A 23,263-nucleotide genomic window follows, 5' to 3' on the forward strand; every position below is an offset into this window, starting at 1 on the left:
GTAGCTAATCAATAGCTCTTTCTTGAATTGAATTTCCCTCCCTTGTCTGTTTGATGAAGTCCCAATTTTCTTTTAGAGGAGAAAACATTTGAGCAGCATCTTAAAGAAAACCTGATTCCTTCACCTGACCCTTTCTTGGTGACCCCATAACACTTTGTGCATACCTCTATTAGCACTTGTCCCACCATCCTATAATTGTTTGTACATGCTACCTTCTAGAATTTTCCATTTGCTACATGACAGAGAATAAAATCAGCCTTTCGTGAAACAATGATATTTTTTTTTTTTCCTTTGCATGTTCAGAGCCAAGCACACAGTAAGGAAACAACAAATGCTTATTCCTAGGCTGAGCTGAAAGAACCTATAACCACCAACTGAACCCAAAGTGAGTGGTGTACCTTCAAAAGAATTTTTATTTACATTTGTGGTAGTTATATCAGATTTCTTCTCAATCTTCAAGGCTCCTATCAAATCCCCCCTCCAGCATAAAGCACTAACTAGTCCAACCCACCCTGATCTCTCCCTCTCCGAATCCTTATTGTAAATTAAACCTAGTCACAACAAGTGTGTGTTAGTCCTATTTCCTCAGATACCCTCTAAGCCCTGGGAAAACCAAAAAAAGAAAAAAAACAAACCCATTGCCATCGAGTCAATTCAGACTCACAGTGACTTTACAGGACAGAGCGGAACTGCCCCATAGGGTTTCCAAGGAGTGGCTGGTAGATTCAAACTGCCAACCTTTTGATTAGCAGGGATAGCTCTTAACCACTTTGCCAGCAGGGCTCTGTGAAGGGAGGTTTAACTAATTATAAATTCTTCTGCACAGAACCAGGGCACAGACTAGGCAGGAAACAAGCATTTGATTGCTTGATTTAGTTCTACTTTCCAATGTGCTCCAAGTACTTCTCTGAAATTATCTAATTAATCCTAACTTGATGAGAAGAAAGGCATATTGGATCTGCACAGACTGGACCCAAGTCCGGGCCCCTCCGTGGTGTGAATGAGCAGGGGTGTTCTGCTGGCCTCCAGAACAGTGTCACTCCTTGGCCAGCACTCAATTTTTTGAACTGTCTCAGGACACAAAAATTACCATTTCACATAAACCAAAAAACAACTTCCAACCAAGTCTTCATAGCATTCTTAACCAACAGTAAATTCTTCATTGAGCGATATTTTCCTGTAATTAAATGGACTGAGAAACAGCCCCGAGTGCCGCAGAAGAGGGTAGAGGGAACCACAATCTCCCCTGTGATCTGATAAACCACCAAGGAAATAATTAGATTCTGTGCAACTGAGAGCCGACTCCTCTCATTTAAGAAGAGCTCCAGACTGACATTTTCAAAGAGCATTAGCTAGACACCTCCTTCTTCCACAAGTTCTGTTCTTTTCCCTTTTTCGCATCAAGGGTTTTCAGGGACCCTAATAATAACAATGAGCCTCCATAAATGAGCCTCCATAGTCATACAATATTTCTAACTTTTCAAAATGCTTCCACATATAATGATCCCACTGATACTTGCAATCACACTCAAGACAGGTAGAAAGACGCTGTTATTCTCACACTACTTAAGCACAAAAGATCAGAGCCGCTGGCCCATGGTCACAATCAACCAACAGCAGAAGCGGAACTACAGCCCAGACTTGCCTCCTCCCATCACAGCGTAGTTGAATTAGGCTGCTGACCAAGGGGCTGCAATTCAGTTGCTCAGCCTCTTCTCAGATCATGGCAGGCAAGACCTCAGGCAAGATTATTTCTCAGAAAGTAGGCACCCACTGTTTCGTAAGAAGAGATAGAGAATCCCTGCAGAAAACACTCCTGTTCAAAATCCTAGTTTCAACCAGTGTGTTTTCCCATATTGAAGGCAAGTTTCCATCCAAAATGGTTGACTAGGAGCCAACTGTGGTGTTCTAATCTTTGTTCATGCTGTCAACGTGACATATGAAAAAAATATGAATAAAGTGACAGGATGAAAACAAAGCTACTCACTGGTGTGAGATATACAGACAGGGTGTTAACCCCACATACACTGCAATCAGGTCAAGTTAACACCTCTTTATTTTCCTACATATGCAGTGTGGAAAAGTTATTTATAAAATGTTTTTAAACATTTAGGACCAAATAAATCAATATTGTTGGGGAACACTTATTCTGACCAGAACTCGTTTACTTGCCCTAGTCCCACCTGAATAACAGAACTGAGAATATCAGGATGATTCAAGACCAGGAATAATGCAGATGTTCAACACCTTCTTTACTCCACCACTAACCAAAAGGCTTGTGGTTCGAGTCCACCCAGAAGCACCTCAGAAGGAATGCTTCCAAAAAATCAGCCATTGAGAACATTACGGAGCACAGTTCTACTCTGACACACACGGGGTCGCCATGAGTCAGAACTGACTCAACGGCAACTTGTTTTCTGGTTTTCAGCACTTTGATTCAGAATTCCCATCCAGGCCCACTTTCAGTCGCCACTCTAGTTGGTGACTCGACATTAAAAGGATGCTGACAAAAATCTCACAGTAGTGGCCTTTTGAATAATATGTAGTACCAATGTAACAAAATAGACCTTCTAGAGACTACCTGACTCTGCAATTCACTTTGCTGCTTCAGGCGAAGGTTTTCCGGTGTATCTGCCACTGTAGTGAAGGACTGCTTTGGGTAGTGTCTGTGGAGAAATTTTTTAAAAGAACATAATTAGTATATTATTAGAGTATTATTACGTAACTTTACCACCAATCATTTTATCCTTCCCATTTGTCACAACAGAAGAGGTGTCTCTTCTTCTAGCCAAGGTCATCTCTCCATCTTTATTCTGGATCCCATCCTCTCCCCCATTCTCATGACCCTCTATTACTCAGTTACGTCTACTATTTCCCAAAACTTAACCTAGGTTTCTCTCTTCTATTAGCTACATTCCATCAGCATTCAAGTATGTTTAATGCTCCTAACTTTTAATAACCTTCCTTCCACTGCAAACATCTCTCTAGTATCTCTAGCCTATTCCTCAGCCAAACTTCCCTAAAAAGAGGCTGAAACTCAGTGTTCCTGCTCGTTTTCCTTCCAACTTTCTCCTCAGCTCTATGCTTTCTGGCTTCTAGCTGCTGTCTCCAGGAGTTTCTCTTGCCAAAATCATAATGACTTCCTATGGAACATCCAACAGACATCTCAGTCTTCCCCTGGCTTGACCTCTCCTCCTTCTAGAAATGTCCTCCTCTTCCTTGGTCTCCATGTCACCACACATTCCTAGCTTGGCTTCTCCCTTTCTAGCTGCTCTTTCTCTGTCTCCTTACTGGAATTCTCCTTGTTTTCCCACCCCCACCTCAAGTGCATGGCTTCATAATATGACTTCAATAAATATTTGTGGCAAGAAGACAGGAAAAGAGGAAGGAAAGGAGGGAAAAAAAGAGGAAGGAAGTGGAGATGAGAACAGGTGGAAAAGAGGGGAAGGGGAGGATAACAACCAGCCAAAGCCTAACAGTACATAGTTGGGGCTAGAGTGAAGCTTCACCATATTATACAACATATATCATCACATACACACAAACACACTGCCTCTTCTGCTCGAAGATAGCACTCCTGGTGGTGAAAGCGATGGCATTTACCACCCACGGGTTGGTAGGGACACAAATGCTCATTCACGGCTGCAGTCCCTTCACTCACTACTCCCTACACCTGGCCAGCACTAAGGACACATTACTAGCTGCTTGTGGCACCATCGCTGCAGACACCGTGGAGCTCAGAGCTGTCCCCCAGCCTTTTGTTCCCTTCCCCTGCCCCCTCTCCTTGCTGATGGCCACTCCATGTGTCTTACTATGCTTTTCAAATGTCCTCATGCCTCATGTTTCAGGTTCTACTTTCCTTGTAGAAGGTTCTTTCCAGTATCCCTGTTCTTGGTTCCCATGAGAAGGCTGATGGAGTAATCTTTTATCACCTCAAATAAGCTCTGTAAAACATATCAAAATCACACTAGCATTTCTTAGCAACCCACCTTCTAAGATGCAACAGTTGGTCCCAACCCACCTGGTGCAAAAGTGAATGAAGAACACCAAAGACACAAGGTAAATATTAGCCCAAGAGACAGAAAGGACCACATAAACCAGAGACTTCATCAGCCTGAGACCAGAAGAACTAGATGGTGCCCAGCTACCACCAATGACTGCCCTGTGACAGGGAATACAACAGAGAGTCCCTGCTGAGCAGGAGCAAAGTGGAGTGCAGAACTCAAATTCTACTAAAAGGACCAGACTCAATGGTCTGACTAAGACTGGAGGAACCCCAGAAGACATGGCCCCCAGACTCTCTGCTAACCCAGAACCAAAACCATTTCCAAAGCCAACTCTTCAGACAAAGATTGGACCGGACTATAAGATATAAAATGATACTCATCAAGAGTGTGCTTCTTAGTTCAAGTAGATACATGAGACTAAATGGGCAGGTCCTGTCTGGAGGCGAGATGAGAAGGCAGAAAGGGACAGGTGCTGGTTGAATGGACACAGGAAATCCGGGGTGGAAATGAGAAGTGTGCTGTCACATTACAGAGAAAGCAACTAGGGTCACATAACAACGTATGTATAAATTTTCGTATGAGAAACTAAGTTGAGCTGCAAATTTTTACTTAAAGTACAATAAAAATAAATAAAACAAAAAATAAATCACTTTAGCATTTCTGAAATAAGGATTAAATATTTTGCAGTCCTGTGGAGTTAGGTCATGGCAAGAAAATGTACACTAACCTCTCATTTTTCCAGCTTTCTTCAGGAATTTAGTGTTCCAAATATAAATTTTCTAGATAACTGAGGTTAACCCCGTAAGTGCTGGGCTCATTTTAACTACTTTAATTAACATCTTTCAAAAGACTTTACATATTTTCCTGCCTTCTTAGAGAGTATACAAGCTTAATTTTTTCATGATAACTTAGAGTCATCTTAATAGATATTATCAAATCATGATATAAAAAAAATAGTGCTTTCAAAGTTTACACAGGTGGGATGACTGCTGGGCTGTCAAGAGGTCATTTCTCATGCACAGCACTCTGTCTGCCTTACACAGCCTTCATCCCTTCTGATTTCCGTCTACTAACCCAGACTAAGAAACTAGATACTGAAGCTCGTTAAAAATGTTGGTAAAAACTATTATTGTTGTTAGTTGCCATTCTGAAGATTCTGACTCATGGCAGCCCCAGGTGTGCAGAGGAGAACTCCTCCACAGGGTTTTCAAGGCTGTGACCTTTCAAAAGCAAATCTCCAAGCCTGTCTTTGGAGACACCCCTAAGTGGGTTGGAATCTCCAACCTTTTGGCTAGGAGTCTAGCATTTATCCATTTGCACCACTCGGGGACTCCCTGATAAAACTAGAGTTACTGAATCAAGTAAGTAAGCCATAGTAGCTAAGGCCTCACCTTTCTCCTTATCCTGAATTCATAGACACTGTGCTAACCACACCCTTTTTGGAATACCTCTGAACTGTGCTCCAGCCAGGTGAAGCTAAACAGATAGCTATGGTATTTTACACAGTATTTGCAAGTTCAGTCTTGGAACCTTGAGCTATGCTAAACTTTAAAATATAGCAACTACGTATTGCTATACTTTAAAGCGAAAATAACAACTTAATACTTTTTTTTCAAAATGTATTCTGTGGAACAACTTTTTCAGAGATTTTTGGGAATCCACAATCTTTAATTCAAATTTTTTAAATATTATTTTAATATGCCCAAGAGACCTTACAGAAGTGACATGAAGAGACACACATGCACACCCATGTTCAGTGCAGCACTATTCACAATAGCAAAAAGATAGAAACAACCTAAGTGCCCTTCAACAGATGAATGGATAAATAAAATGTGGTACATGCATACAATGGAATACTATGCAGGTATAAAGAATAATGACGAGTTCTCGAAACATCTTAGAGCAGTGGATGAATCTGGAGGACGTTATGCTGAGTGAAATAAGACAATCACAAAAGGACAATGTTCACTGGTGGTTACCAGGAATAGGAGAGGAAGGAAGAGGAATCACTCTCTAGATAGTAGACAGTTGTTATTTCTGGTGATGGGAAAGCCAACACCAAATGTGGATAAAGTGTGCACAATTTGACCAAGGTAAATGATGACACAGAGTACACAAGAATAAAGGACATTTTTGGTAAATGCAATAACATACAATCTTACAACAACAGGAATAACAACCAAAAATATGTCTGTGGTTACATAGGTAAATATGTATGCATATATGTGTGTATACATGTATGCATGTATAGATGTATCTGTAGGCATATGTATATACGTGTATATGTTGCTGCATGTATACATTTATATATAATAAGCCACATAAGTGGCACAGTTACACATATTTCCTAGATATAAACAAATACCTCACAAGATTGGTTTACTGGGTTTGAAGTCTTAGGGTCATTATCTTGTGGGATATCTCAGTCAACTGGCATAATACAGTTCATAAAGTTTTTGTTCTATATCCTAGTTTGGTGAGTAGCCTCTGGGGTCTTAAAAGCTTGCAAGTGGCTATTAAGACAAAACTATTGGTCTCTACTCATCCAGAGCAAAAAGGAAACCAAAGACACAAAAAAGAAACTACTCTACAAGACTAATAATCTACATGAACCACAGTCTGTCTCATCCACGCTGAGACCAGAAGAACTAGATGGTGCCCAGCTACCACTACATTCTGATCAGGGATACAACAGATGGTCCTGGATAGGAGAAAACGTAGAACAAAGCTCAAATTCTTAAAAAAAAAAAAAAGGCCAGACTTACTGGGCTGGTTGAGACTAGAGGAACCCCCAAGACCATCGCCCTAAGATGCCCTTTGAACTTTGAACTGAAACCACTCTCAGAGGTCACCTTTCAGCTAAATAACAGATTGGCTCATAAAATAAAGAATATCAAATGTGAGTTTACTATGCTGCTTTAAAAAAAAATCATCTATATGAGAACAAATGGTCAACAGTTACCCTAAAGCAAAGATGAGAAGCTAAAGGTAGGTAGGGAAACTACAGTAATGGAAACCAAACAACCAGAATGGAAATAATGAGAATGTTGACACCTTGTGAAAAATGTAACCAATGTCACTGAACAATATGGATAGAAATTTTTAAATGGGAATCTAATTTGCTGTGTAAACTTTCACCTAAAATAAAATATTATTTAAAGAAGGAAAATACATATATATGTATTAACTACTTTAAGAGCTGCAATTAAAATGCACTCTTAAATGTGTTACAGAATGTTTAGTCCATTGAGACCATTACCTTGCTAATTTTCAGGTTAACTCCATTTGGGGGTGAACTTTGGGGGACAGCCTTCTCTTGACATTTATGTTTAATTAAAAATTATGCTTAATTTTTAATTAAAGAACACCCTGAGATTGAAAATGTAAACTGTTTAGGGGGGATTACCATTTGCAACTGCTTGTCTATGTGTATAAGAATTTCCTCCACATAAGGCAAAAATGATTTCTTTTTGGATACGAACAAAGCTTCACTTGCCACTCACACTTCTAATTGTGAAGTATCACTAATCTAATTATTCTCACCATTTTACTTTACAATGAAGTAAGGTGATATTTAAACTTATAAAGTAAATGCACATAAATAAAACAACACTTTTATGCTTTATGTGGCATCCCATATAAAGTTCTATCTGGAAAGAGGGTTATACTGAAAACAATTAAAAAGCTTCTATAGTTTTTCAGAAGACGTAGTCTGCTGACCTGGTGATCAGAGAAGCAAATTTACTAACAAAAAAAAACCCACTGCCCTCAAGTAGATTCCTACTCACAGCGACCATATAAGTCAGAGTAGAACTGCCCTATAGGATTTCCAAGGAGTGACTGATGGATTCAAACTGCTGACCTTGTGATTAGCTGCTGAGCTCTTAAACCACTGTGCCACCAGGGCTCCAATAGAAATTTTTACTTATATCTAAAACCATAAACAGATGGGAATGTTTTGTACTTTTCCTATATCTTTTTGAATCCTAAAATGTAATTTTTTTTTTAATAGTGGGCTAATCTACATTAAAAAAAAAAAAAAACTTTCTCTAAAGATATATAATAGGAAGAAATTACACAAAATTTTAATCTTGGAGAAAAAATTCAATTTAGTATTAATAACTAAAATAATAAATGCTGAAGGAAAGAGGGACTCATATCTGAAACTACTAGGGATCTTGAGTACTAAAATGAATTAAACTTGGGCTTTGGGGATCCATGTTATCTTCAGAGCTAGCAAAATTTAAAATTTAACAACTATATATTGCTATACTTTAAAGCTAAAATAACAACTTAATACTTTTTTTTTTCCAAAATGTATTCTGTGGAATAAATTTTTCAGAGATTTTTAGGGATCTACAATCTTTAATTCAAATTTTTTAAAAATACTATTTTAATATGCCCAATCTCCTGGTTTTGAGAGTCAGGTTTTTCAAAAAAAAAAAAAGCTTAACAGCCAAGAGGGAGTACAATGGCCTCATGCCTCATGAGTGGGAACCATAAGACTCAGAAGACATAAGTATAATTATAGAGATGGTAGCACACACTGCATTACATTAAAAATAATAATTACAATATCTGGAGAAAATTAAGTTGTGCCAAACTTGACACATCTGAAAACCCTGTTCACTGTTGGATTTCTCAATGTCATCATGTCAGTGCAGTAAGGTCCATCTAAATGAGCCCAGCGACATTCTGCCCTGAAGTGATAGTCTCAACTCCACCCTCCCATCACCCCATCCCACCTACAAAAAAGAAAAACAAACATGGAAGTAATAAGTTGAGGGTCCAACAGTCCTTCACAGGATTAAAGGAACACAGAAGCAAAGCATTTAAAACTAACTGGTGATACTATACACGTAATTCTGTTTTTAGTTATTAGTTGCCATCAAGTCCACTCTGATTCTTGGCAACCTTATTTATATAAAACAGAACAAAATGGTGCTCGGTCCTGAGCCGTCTTCATGCTCATTGGTATGTTTGAGTCCGCTGCTGAAATTAATCGCGTCAATCGATCTCATTGAGGGTTGCTTCATTTTCAATGGCCCTCTACTTTACCAAACATGATATCCTTTTCTAGCTTTGGTCTTTCCTGATAACATGTCAGTTTGTCATACTGTGTCGTACTGTAATCATATTGCTATGAAGCTGGAAACTATGCCACCAGTATTTCAAATACCAGCAGGGTCACCCATGGTGGACAGGTTTCAGCTGAGCTTCCAGGCTAAGACCAGAAAGGAAGATCTGCTTCCGAAAATTTGCCAGTGAAAACCTTATGAATCACAACAATTAATTCTAGCTGTTTCCAAATGCTGTGTTCATACAGTTGTGAAAAGTCTTCTTGAAATTAATGTCTTGAATAAAAACTTCAAGAAAAGAAGGAGATTATTTCCAGCAGGCCTAAAAGAAAAAGAACACTTCTACCTCGGTATTAGAAGTCAGAACGTGTGACAGAAGGCATGGGGGCATGAGAAATGGATACTCAAAGAGAACCTGGAAAAAAGCGAAGAAAAAATAAAAGATGGGTGGATGAACTGACACATTAATAAATCTTCTGGAAAATAAAACAAAATTGAGGAAATATGACATTGGGAGCCAGTAGAAAGTTCCAAGGAATACGGTATTGTAAAACATTTATGCATCATAAATAGATGCCTCTTTGCTGAAGTACGTGAGAACTGAAGGAAGTATATGTATGTATACTAGGCTGATGGTTCTAACAAACCCAGATGACCAAGTGCAATATTAAAAAATAACAGAGGAAAAAATCAAGACAGTAACAGAAGAGCACATCTGAAATAGCAAGTTCAGGTCACAGAAAGACTACTTCCAATCTTTTCTCTCTCTAAGGTTCGGCTGATAAAAAATACATGAAGTGATACATGCAAACCAGTAGAACAGAGCTGGCCAGAGGGAGGAAAACAGTGTAGCAAACGACAACAACCATGAAGAGAGGAGTGAGAAAGAACATTACTAGAGGAGGGCGGGAATCCAGGATCTCTTACTTTTTATCCAGAGTCCACTGGTTATGACAGCAATGGGTTTGGACCTGGGTCTCCCACCACCTGTGTGGCTTTAGGCAGGTTTCTTAATCTCTCTGGCCTCAACTGCTTCATGAGTAAAATGAAACATAATGATAGTACTTACCTGCTGTGAAATTAAATAAATCAACACATGTAAAGCATTTCCAACAATGCCTGGCTCATAGCAGGTACTCAGCAAAATGTCCACTTACTACTACTACCTTTACTAGAATTGCCACTTGTCATTGTTGTGTGCCATCGAGTCGATTCTGACTCATAGGGACCCTATAGGACAGAGCAGAATCACCCCATAGGGTTTCCAAGGAGCAGTTGGTGGATTCGAACTGCCAACCTTTTGATTGGCAGCCTGAGCTTTTAACTACTTCGCCACCAGGGCTCCAATTGCTACTACTACTTTCTCCTTGCTCTCCTACAAAGTGACAGCTTCTGTGTCTCGTTACCCTTATCTAGATAACCTGTTGCCACACAGCTGACTGACTCATGATGACCCCATGTGTGTCATGGTAGAACTACGCTCCATACGGTTTTCGGCAAGTGATTTTTTTTGGAAGTAGATCACCAGGCCTTTCACTCAAGGTACCTCTAGGTGGACTCAAACTTCTAGCCCTTCGATTAGCAGCTGAGTGCATCAACTTTTTAGACCACCCAGGAACTCCATCTATAAAATGGGTCTAAAATAATCCTAGCTCCCTCATCAGGGTACTACTAGAATCACATCAAAGAACTTTAAAAACCGAAAACTACTATATATGTGAGGTACTAGTAACCCACTAAGACACATACAAGGAGCCCTGGTGGCACATTGGTTAAGGGCTCAACTGCTAACTGAAAAGTAGGTGGCTCAAACCCACCAGCTGCTCCACAAGAGAAAAATGTGACAGTCTGCTTCCATAAAGATTACAGCCATGGAAATCCTATGGGGCAACTCTACTCTGTCCTATAGGGTCACTGAGTTGGAATCAACTAAACAGCAATGCTTTTTTTTTTTTTTTAAAGACACATAAAGCTAAAATCTTAATGAATTTATTTATTGTAAAGCCTATGTTTTTAATACATTGGTTTCAACTACTGTCGCAGAAGGACATTTGGCAATGTCTGGAGACACTTGTGGTTGTCACAACTGGGAAGGTATGACTGGTGGGTAGAGGCCAGGTATGCTGATAAACATACAGCCTCTAAAAAAAACCAAGTATTATTCAGTCCAAAACATCAACAGTGCTGAGACTGAGAAACCCTATTTAATAAATATAAATCTCTAACATTATATGAGGCCCCTAACTTTAAGACTCTACTACCTGTCGGTCAGTTTGTCATACTGTGGTGGCTTGTGTGTTGCTATGGCATTGGGAAGCTGTCTTAGTTATCTAGTTAGGCTATAACAGAAATACCACAAGTGGATGGCTTTAACAAAGACAAATTTATTTTCTCACAGTCTAGTAGGATAGAAGTCCAAACTCAGGGCTTCACCTCCAGGGGAAATCTTTCTTTCTCTGCCAGCTCTGGAAGAATGTCCTTCTCATCAATCTTTCCCTGGACTAGAAGCTTCTCTGTGCAGGAACCCTGGGTCCAAAGGACACACTTTGCTTCCAGCACTGCTTTCTTGGTGGTATGAGGTCCCCGTGTCTCTCTGCTCACTTCTCTCTTTTATATATCAAAGAGACTGGCTTAGGACACTATCTAAGCTTGTAGATCTCATCGATGTAACTGCTGCTACTCCATCTCATTAACGTCATAGTGATAGGATTTACAACACACAGGGAAATCACAACAGATGACAAAATGGTAAGCAATCACACAATACTGGGAATCATGACTTAGCCAAATTGATACACATATTTTGGGGGGACACAATTCAATCCATGACAGAAGCTATGCTTCAGGTATTTCAAATACCAGCAGGGTCACCCATGATGGACAGGTTTCAACAGAACTTTCTAACTAAGACAGACTAGGAAGAAAGACTTGGAAATCTACTTCAGAAAATTAGCCAATTAAAACCTTATGGATCACAACAGGACACTGTCTAACTCACTTGCTTTAGACATGTCATCAAGAAAGATCAACTGCTAGAGGAGGACATCATGTGTGGTGAAGGAGAGGGCCAACGAGCAAAGGAGACTATCAGTGAGATGGCTTGTCACAGTAGCCACAACTATAAACTCCAACACTCAAATCCACCAGCCCCTCCTTGAAAGCCCTAAGGGCAGTTCTACTCTGTCCTATAGGGTCACTGCGAGTCAGAAAAAACTTGACAGCAGTGAGTTTGTTTTTTGTTTTTCATTTTTTTGGAGCTCTTTCTAAAGGAGCCCTGGTGGTACAGCGGTTAAGCCCTTGTCTGCTAACAGAAAGGTCAGTGGTTTGAATCCACCAGCCACTCTGCAGGAGAAATATGTGGCAGTCTGCTTCCATAAAGATCACAGCCTTAGGAACCCTATTGGGCAGTTTTACTCTGTCATAGTTTCGCTATGAGTCCAAATCGACTCGACAGCAACGGGTTTGGTTTTCTGATTTAGCTCTTTCTAAAAAAATCTCTAAATCTTTGTTTCCATTCTCATCTCTGGCAAACAGCCCACGTCTCCCCTTAATCTTTCTGTATCGTGGGTCAGTAAGTTCTGAGTGTTCTCCCCCTTGAGTGCCTAAGTCCACCCTCTCAAGCTTCCTGTTTACCTGGCCACCGTTACAGTTACATTCAAATGATAGGATCTAATTTAAAAAAAACTCAGGTGTGAAAAAAATGTGTTATTGTATCTTGATTTCCTTATGGGCCCCTTTGTGCCTAACAACATATCGCTACTGATTTAGGTGTATTAAGATTTTTAAATCTGTTATCTACTTTTTAAGAAAATGCCACTTTATGTCATGAACACTTGAGGCAAAAGTTCTGATTTCAAGTTATTACTCTTTGATTTCGGTCCCGCCTTTCTGATTAGATGAGGCCCCAATGACTTTGCTTTGCATCATCCTTTCACACTTTGGTTTTAAGCAACGAAGACATTTTATCCAGGGGCCAAGATCACAAATGCTTATGGACATTCACTTTAACTGTATTGGATGGTGGGGAGACAAAAACTTGAAACATAATTTTAAATATTTTTCTCGAATCTGAACAAACCCATATTGTAGCAATACTGATTGTTTCATATCCTTAAAAATTTTCTTTAAAGGAGAAATAAAGAAGTAAACCACTAAGACATGTAAAGCTAAAATCTTTATAAATTTATCTATTGTAAATCTTATGTTTTTAATATGGTGGTTTCAACCACTGTCCCAAAAACACTTGGCAATTTCTGGAGACACTTGGAGTTATCAAAACTGGGAACGTGCACATCAAGAAAAAGGAAAATGAGCCCAGGAGGACAAGCTAAAATGCAAAAAGGAATGGCAAGGAAATAAAACAGTAAAAACACACACAGAGAAAAATGTAACAGGAAGGGGAAAAACTGGTATAGCCATCAACATAGTAGGAGATTTCAACACCCCTCTCTCAATTACTGTTAGATCAAACACGCACAAAATGATATAAAAAATGTGAAATATGGAATTTTTGATGAGGATATCAGCAACATCTCCAAGTAGTGGTAATATTCAAACTACTCAGCAACCAGCACATCATGGGTACTCACCAATCAGAAAGGGTGTCTGAGCAATCAGAACAGGCCTGGGCACCAACCACTAGTAGGACTCAATAGTATGTACCCGTGACCATCAGCCTGCTGCCAAGAGCTCCCATGTGGAGTAGAAAGCAAGAAGTCAATGTGTGCCACACATGGAAAGAGGGCGGAATAAGAAAAAGAAAGAAAAATTCTCTCTGTTGTAGTACTGACTCTTTATTCCTGGACTCCTAGTCCATCTGAGGTCTCATCACCAAGGGAGCTAAGATGTCTGCATTTAAGTCCCATGTAGCGAGGAAACCAAAAAACCAAACCCGCTGCTGTCAAGTCAATTCCAACTCATAGTGACCCTATAGACAGAGCAGAACTGCCCCATAGGGTTTCCGAGGAAAGGCTGGTGGATTCAAACTACCAATCTTTTGGGTAGCAGCCGAGTTCTTAACCACTGCGCCACCAGGGCTCCGTAGTGAGGAAAGGAAATAAAACAAAAAAAAAAAAAAACAGCAGGAAACTGAGGTGAGAGCGGGGGGAAAGGAGATAGAGGGGGGAAAAACAATAAACCAGGCTGGACTCAACTATCACATGCCAAACATAATAAGCAACTGCTAACACTACAACTAATCAGGAATAAAAACGGTTGAGTTGGGGGGGGGCCCAAGGACCCTCACTCTCTGCACAGACAGGTTTCTAATGGCCAAAGGAGCAACACGCACAAACACTGCATGCAAGGAAAGCACCGGCCAGGCGTAGCTATGGAGGTTGGACCAAAGCCATATCTACTCATGAAGGGTTGGCGGGCGAAAGGAACAGGTGATGCCGAGCAACTTCAGCACAGAAATGTGAAATGGCAATTTATATCTATGTTGCACTATGTTCTCCAAAAAACTAAAATGTTAACAGATTTGCTTAAGGAAAACTTCCTCCAATGCCTGGAAAATCTGAACGGAAGTCAGCTCCAAGCTGCCACTGCAAGAATGGAAAACATCTGTGCACTTTTCCTTTGTAAAGGCATTTACTGCCTGAGCACAATTAGAGAGGACCAGACACATTAGATAGCTTCTAAGATTTTCTCTCATCCGGCCTTCTGAAGCTGAAACAGCAGAGGGCCTGAACACCCAAAAGCCAAGCCCCAAACTGTCTTCACTTGGTTCTTCAAAGGCAGAGCATGTGCGTGCTCACAGTCCTTTTCTTTGTTTATGCTTCATTCCGCAAAATATTTTTAAATTCACATTCATTATATTTGAAAGACTTTGTTAGTTTAAGAGCTGTAGAAGAAAAAAGGCAGATTATATGAGAGAATAAGAGAAACTGGAAGTTTTTTCCCCTTGAATAAAAGTTCTTAGGAAGTTTTATAGGCATTAATCATTTGTGAGAATCCTATTTGGGTTATCTTTTCAGGTGTGTAAAATTGAGTAAGTATGAAAACTCTCACATAAAATGTTTTAAGACTCAGCTGATAATATGAGTAAATCGACAATTCTACACATTTTCATTGTCATTCCGCTTTGAGTGCTGCCAGAGAAATCACCATGTAATAGGTGGAGACATTTTAAGATATTACCTTCTTTCACGTGTTAGGGTCAATCTGGGTATTCTCTATTCAAGAGAACCACTTAAGTAAAAATTTGTTAGTATGGCATTAACACTATTCAGCATCAGCCAAAGACATATGATCATTCTAATCCTGACGTTCTTCCAGGATTTTTGGGTAAACATGCTTCTTTCGCATATCTTGCTATGTCATTGATGTGATGTCTATTCGTGGATTTTCTTCCACAGCCATCTTGTTCTTAATTCTACACCTAATCTTCCCTGTATCACCTCCATAAACAACTCACATATAATGCCGCTGGTTGCCAAACATCAATTTTATGATTAAAAAAAAAAAAAAAAGATGGTGAATTAGAGCAAGTAAATGGGGAATTTCCTTCAGACAGGAGGCTTATAAGAGCTGCTGATAGATCACATAAAAGCGAAAAATGGATTATGATAATGTAGACATCTCAGACGTGAAATACAAGCCCCAGCTGAAAGGAGTTACAGAATCCAAACCCCTGGCTCTCTAAAGGGCAGTCAATAACCTGTCTAACAATTTACCAAATTCTCTTTCTGGCTGTAAGGGTCAAACAACTTGCCACCTATTGATTTACTTCCTCAGCAGGGCTCCATTGTAACTTCTATCGTGTATTTATAAAAGAGGGCATTATCAAAGGGATTACAGGCTAAACCTGACCGACCACACTATGAAACACTTATTAGCTATTGGAACATGTCACTTAGATTATGAATTCCAGTGTAAAAGGCTAGAAATTAATACACACACACACTTTCACACACACATACAAATACATCTAGATGCTGTTTAAGAAAGATGTGAGCTGGTGGAGGAGAGTCTGTTCTCCGTGCGGCAGCTGATATTGATGACGTGAATGTACAAACAGGGAACCGTGTGACACTGAGCAGCTCTGTGACTTGTGACCAGGAATGCCAAACGGCACAGTTGATCACAGCCAAGAGGAGAACAGGCAGATTGGGAGACAAGCATCTAAGACATTACTATAGTCTGAAAGATATTAAAATAAAGTTTATAAGTCAACAGCATCAGAAAGACAGAAAGGATCACAAAATATATATATATTTCCTAAAAATAGCAATAAATATTGTAACTACAGTAAACCCTTGGTATCATTAAAGATAATTACTTAAAGCCTCAAGAGTGGGAGGAGTCCTGGTGGCGTAGTGGTTAAGAGTGACTGTTGCTAACCAAAAGGCTGGTGGTTCAAATCCACCAGCTGCTCCTTGGAAACCCTATGGGGCAGTTCTACTCTGTCTGATAGGGTTGACCATGAGTCAGAATCGACTTGCCGGCAACAGAAAGAGAGGGAAATGCATAAAGTAAATCTTTTTGAAGAAACAACATATGCAAAACTAAAATGTTGTATTATATTCAACTACATATTTTCCCTAAAAATTTTACAGTCACACAGATAAATTTATAGCCAAAAAAGCAAGTCAAATTAATTGTAGGAAACTAATAATTGATAATAATCATTAAAAAAAAAAAAAAAGACCCCTGGCATAACGGTCTATACTTAGTCATGTGCCACCTCCTGTGCTCAAGGCAGACATCACTAATCACTCCACTCTTTCAGCAGGGTCCAGAAAAAAGCCCAACATTCTTCTCAACACAATCCTGCAGGCAACCACCACCATGCCATTCAGGCGCACAGGATAAATCTTCTTGCTATTCGCAGACTCGATTCTTTGACAACTTGCAAATTAAGCTTTTCCTCATTTTCAGGCTATAATAGCAATTTCCACAAACTAAAATCTATTTCACCATTTACTTCCATCATGGAATAAGAGAACTATTTTCAGAGGAGGGGGAACTCTCCAACACACTTCGATTTGTTAAGTTCCAAATTTTGTACATTAAATTCACTTAACATGGCTTTTCTGGATTGGCAGATGGAGAAAACAAAGGAACTTATTGTACCACACCAGTATCTGTTAATGAAAATGAAGTAAGTATCATGTACATCACCACCAACTAGTGCCATTCTGCCTGCTTGCCTTGCCTTCTTCCAAGCAACTCAGTTGACACATGGCTTTCTATGAACCTCAGAAGAGAGTTCAATCACAAGATATATCTACTCTTTTTTAAATGTACTCTTTTTTTCCGGTTATTGATTATGTAATTAAGCTAAAAACTCAATAGACCATCATATTTGCGCTGTTCAGTGCCTTGAACCAGAAGAAAGATGTCTTTCCTATCACATGTTAACAGTGTAGGAAGAAATGGAGGACTTTGTGAAAGGTCTGTGGCTAGGTGTCATATTTTGAAAGTAATATACTTATTAATTTCAAAATTTTATGTATTAGCTTCCAATTCAAAATGGCAAACCAAGCATCTCCCACCCAAAGCCCAACTGAAATATTTCAAATACATAGATGAAAATGTATATATATACACATATAAAATACATATACCAAAAACTCAAACCTGTTGCCATCAAGTTGATTCCAACACATAGCAGCCCTAAAGGACGGAACAGAACTGCCCCATAGGGTTTCCAAGGAATGGCTGGTGGACTTGAACTGCCGACCTTTTGGTTAGCAGCCGAGCTCTTAGCCACTAAGCCACCAGGGCTCCCATAATACATATATACACACATACATAGAAAGGGAGAGAGACTGTTTAAAAGAATAAAAGGATCAAAGGTAGAGAGAAAAGACTGAAGACACCTTACTTGATATTCAGCACATAGGATCAAACTGACAGAAAAACAGAACAGCCAAAAACACCAGATATAAAGGGGCTCTGGAAACGTCACCAAGGCCACAATCATCGAAGTATTTAAAGAGCTGCACTCAGACCAACTGGCTGCCGAGGCCCCTTCAACCTCTCCATTTACCTCTGATACAGAGCATACTCCACTGGCAGGAGAGGCATTACCCCAGTTATATACCTAGGCCTGTCTCTAAAGAAAGTGAACAGAACAGTCTGCCTGCAGACAAACCTGTCTGGAGACCTGAGATGAGGAGGGCAGGCCTTGTACTAAGGGACTTAAAGGAAAAGACAGCATTGAGTCTACTCCAACTAATGGAGACCATGTCAAGTCTACTCCAACTACTCTGACCACGTGTGTCAGAGTAGAACTGTACTCCACAAGTTTGCAATGGCTGATTTTTCAAAAGTAGATCTCCAGGCCTTTCTTCCAAGGTGTCTGTGGCTGGACTCAAACCTCCAACATTTTGGTTATTAGCCAAGTGCATTAATTGTTCGCACTGTGCCGGCAGTACTCCTCAAGAGTAAACTACTAATAATGCATTCCCCAGGCTAAACACAGCCCTCCTTGTTTCTGTTTTTTTGCTTTTATTTTGTTTGTTTGTTCCTGGAACTTGAGGGGTTCCCACCTTGGCTGGTTCCCTGCCATGTACTCTAGGAAAGCTGGTCTGTCAACACCCCTACCTACTTACAGCACTGGTGGAAGCCCACCGTCTGCATTCCCATTCAAAGGTTATACCTGTCAGGCAACTGGACCTTCACAATTCAGAGGAAACCTATTGCAGCTAGCTGTATCAATAAGCTACATTAATAGGGGAAACCTTGGTGGCGTAGTGGTTAAGTGCTACAGCTGCTAACCAAGAGGTCGGCAGTTCAAATCCACCAGGCGCTCCTTGGAAATTCTATCAGGGCAGTTCTACTCTGTCCTGTAGGGTCGCTATGTGTTGGAATCGACTTGACAGCCATGGGTTTGTATCAATCAGTCTCCTCTTTGTTCATAAAATGAACAGACATCCAATGATCCCTGGTCATTTGAGAAAATCCAACAGCAAGAATGAGGACAAAAATGCAAATAGAATACAGAGACAGAGAGAACACACAGCTAACTCTAGAAGACACGCTTCATACATGGAAATTTTGAAAAACATTCAAGAGAATATTACATCATATTACACTGAATATTACAACAAAACCAAGCTACATGAACAACGTAAACACAGATTGCTAAGGAAAAAGGTGTTGGAAAAAGGCGTAATCAAAAACACCAAGGAGCTGCTAGAAAATAAGAAATATGGTTGTTGAAATCAGCAGATGACAAGAGGAACAGGTTGACTGCAAAGGGGCAACAGGTGGGAACGTGGTGGGCGCGGTAACTATTCTGTAACTGAGTTATGGTGGTAGTTACTTGACTGTACTCATTTGTCAAAACTCATACAACTATACTACAAAAGAGTGAATTTTACTCTGTATATGGTTGTTGAAATAAAACAGTGAATGGATAGAGAGAATAATGGAATGAAAGACCAAACTAATTATCTTTAAGATAAACTGGAGAGAAGACAGCTCCCAGTATGAAAATCAAAAAGACAACATGGCAGAAAAGTTTAAAAATCTATAGACAAAGCCATTTAATAGGAGGGTCAGAAACAAGAATGAAAGTAAATAATCAAAAACCACTTGCATCTTCAGTTCTAAGGGACAAACTAAGTGCCCAGCAAAATTTATATATATATATATATCTCTCACAGGCATACCCTAGTAAGGTTTCAGAATTCTAAAAACAAGGAAAATTTACAGAAAGCTTCCAGGGAGATAGAATAGAAAAAGTCTGCCTACAAAGTTATGTTATCATCAGTCCTCTCTCTCATCAGTAAAATTTTGTCTCTGAATTTTTGAGAGAAAGTAGTTTTATACCCTACCAAATTATGACAACAAAATCATGACAGTCAGGGACTCAAGGTTATAATCCATGTTCTCTGTAATTTTTAAAAAAATAATACAGGATGTTTTCCATAATAAGAAACTTCATAAGTGAACTAAATGATATATCAAATTCAGAGGAAGTTGAGAACGACTTAAAATTTTGTTTTTAAAACTTCTGACAACAGCCCACAGTAAGAAATGCATTTTACACCACAGTCCAGCACACACACAGATACACATAAAAAAAAGTTTCAAAATGATACCGAGACCTATTTTGTGTGATATCTAGTATTTTCTAACTTATTCTGTTCTCTCTCTCTCTCTCTCTCTCTCTCTCTTCCAATGCTGGCCTTGACCCACCAAATCAATGTCCTGACCTGGTCTGAAAACACTGACTTAAAAGAAAAAACAAGCATAAATAATGACACGAGGCCCCACGGGACACGTGGGGTACTCTTTAGACGGGCAAAGGTTTAATAAGATAGCGTTACATACTATTTTTGGAATGCCAACTGATTTTTCCCTCCCAGTATTTCCCCCTGGCCATCTTCCTAACCTAGCACTCAAGCAGACACTCCAGTCAGAGTTCACAGTCTCAGCGGAGAGATGACAGGGCAGAAAGCAGAAATAGCCTGCTGGTGGCTGCTTTTGTATTTCTAAAAGCCTAAAACCACTAAGGAGATTATGCTGGGTGTCTCTGAGGCAAAACCATCATGGAAAGAGAGAGGGCCTCAAAAGAAAACCATTCTGATTAAGAGGGGAAGGGATTTCCCCTTGAAAGAACAAAAAAAGGAGTCCCCCTTTGTTCAGGGAACCAGGAATAAAGAGAATAGATGGGGGGACTGTGCACCCCAAGGCCTGGCTCAGTGCCCCAGGTTCACGCAAACAGCTCCACAGGCAGCCCAGAGTTACAGCAGATCAAGGAGCCCAGGAACCACAGGCTGTACAATGAGTGCCCTTGTGTGTACCTGAAGGCAGGCGACGGAACCACCAGACCCAGAAAGGCCACGGACACAGGAACAAGGGATGCCTCAGTGGGGACCCGTGTGGACCCGAGACTGAGAGCCAGACTACATACTCAAGATGGGGCCTCCGCCCCTGTTGTGGCACCATGCAAACCCCCGATCATTCCGCTGTAATCCCAGGGACAGGAGATGGAGCCCACATTTATTTATATTTAAGTGTTTGTCACCTCACCAAGATGAGGTGTGAAATAGAAATTCAGCTGTTACAAAAAAATAAAGTTACATTTCTGGTACTCCTTAGTTCAGGAATGAGAATCAGAGTCACAATTTTTAAATGTCCTGCTTAGTAGGCCAAACCACAGGTCTGATTAGGCAATGAAGGTTATTTCTATAACCTATAAAAAAAAAAAAAAAAAAAATTTTATTTTTTTTATACCTTCAATGGTGTTTTTATGACATTTAATTTTGTAAGATCAATCTATAGACAAAGCACAGAAAACTGTAATTACCACATAAATGGAAAATAAACCATTTTCTAAAATGGTAAATTGCATTCATACACAAAAGTTTTCCAAAGTTTTTAATAATTAAGAGCTTAAGGAATCCTGGGACCAAAAGCACTGAAAACCACACATTTAAACCACTGTTAGTAAAAATTTCTGTTACTTTGTCTTAAACATTGCTAACCAACAAAATGATTTTCTAGACTGAAGAAAAAGTTATACTTAAAGAACAGTGGTTTTAGGCTAGATTTTGCTTACTCGTGAGACCCTGAAAGTTCAGACAAGGAAAACTGGAATGTTTTGCTCAATTAAAAGATTTTTAATGGCTTTTTGTCTGAATTAATATTCTAAGTTAGTAAGTTTCAACCCAATGAGGCAGTACTTTATTATTTGAAAAAACATTAATGTTTAATATTAAATAATTTGGATTTTAATCACCTTAGCGTACACTTAATTGCCAAGTAACTGAAACCCCCATCTCAGCCCTTATAGTCAAGTATCTTTTTCTGGACCCTGAATAACATGCCAGCTTTATTCTAGCGCTACAGATGCTCCTGTCAAAAGCTTACGGAGCTACTTCTGCACCGATACTGCAACAGCACTACAAGACCGAATAAAGACAATGCCGTCATTGCCAATAAAAACTCAGGGCAGATTCAGGTTGCACGGAAAAAAAAAAAAGGAATACAAGGAGAAATTTGACCTGAAAGAAATTGCTTCTCTCAAAACAAAAAATAAGATAAAAAAGGTTATGCTAATTTAGTTTACGGTCCCTACTTCCAACTTTCTGCCCATTCTTAAATTCACTTAAGGTTTAAAATAACTGGAGGGATATTTACACATGGAGCCCTGCTGCATTCTCTCTACTATTAACAAGCTAACACAACACATTAAAACCTGCGAAAGCTGGAACCTGTGCAAGGCAGAAGCCTATAAGAAAAGGAAAACTCAAATTTTTCCATTAAAACAAGCCATGGAAAAGCAGCAAGACTGTACCCCGTCAAAGGCGGAAAACTTGTGAGATCTGGAGAAAAAAGGCAGTCCTGTCGACTTCTGGCTCTCACAGGTTTTACTGTAATAGTTAACACTTATTGAGCACCCACTACGTGCCAGGCACTACTCTAAGGACCTGGTATTCAATATCTCATTTAATCCTTCCACCAATCTTATCAGGAAGATAATTTTATTACCTCGTGTTATGACAGAAGATATTGTTCCCTACTGACCACACAGCTAATAAGTGTTGGATCCAGAAATTTAATATGGTTCTGTCCCATCAGTGGTGTGCTACAGCCAGCTCATAGTGACTTGTAAGATTATTAAATTTTCGGGAATTCTGTGAGCAACTTGCTAAGTACAGCCATTAAACCAAACCAAACGCATTGCCATCCAGTCGATTCTGACTCATAGCGACCCCAAAGGGTTTCCAAGGAGCAACTGGTGGATTCCAACTGCAGACCTTTTGGTTAGCAGTCAAGAGCTTAACCACTGAGCCACCAGGACTCCAAGTACAGCCATTATTGAAAATTAAATTATATAAGCTTATAATTAAATAAATTATAATACAAGCAAATGTGATAAACACTCAAATCTCATGTTTGAATAATTACACTACATTGTACTGTTATGTGGTGGTGGAAAGTCCAGTCCACCCAGATGTATACTGAAAAGCAGGTCTGCAGGTCTACTTCCGAAAAATAACCCATTGAAAACTCTGTGGATCACAACTCTACTTTGACACACGTGGGTGGCCATGAGTCAGGGTCATCTCAATGGCAACTGTTTTTTGGTTTGTACTATTATCTATGCTCTCGGGCTAATTCACATCCATTGTTCTGGAAGGGATAATATTGTATAATGGTACGCTACCACACATCTCCTCCCAACTTCACATTCTGTAATGTCAGGTTGGTGGCTGGAAT

General features: G+C 39.6%; 1 protein-coding gene across 2 annotated transcripts in view; it reads right to left on the reverse strand.

Moving 5' to 3' along the window:
* LOC135231273 (LIM zinc-binding domain-containing Nebulette) overlaps window positions 1–23,263 on the reverse strand; it is a 429,820-nt gene that overhangs the window by 283,564 nt on the left and 122,993 nt on the right. For both annotated transcript variants that reach the window (XM_064284903.1, XM_064284904.1), the window contains one exon: window positions 2,582–2,666. In XM_064284903.1, coding sequence (XP_064140973.1) covers window positions 2,582–2,666 — 85 coding nt within the window. The remainder of the gene's footprint in view (window positions 1–2,581; window positions 2,667–23,263) is intronic.

Source organism: Loxodonta africana, chromosome 4 (assembly GCF_030014295.1).
Source record: "Loxodonta africana isolate mLoxAfr1 chromosome 4, mLoxAfr1.hap2, whole genome shotgun sequence".
In the NCBI taxonomy this organism is placed as follows: domain Eukaryota; kingdom Metazoa; phylum Chordata; class Mammalia; order Proboscidea; family Elephantidae; genus Loxodonta; species Loxodonta africana.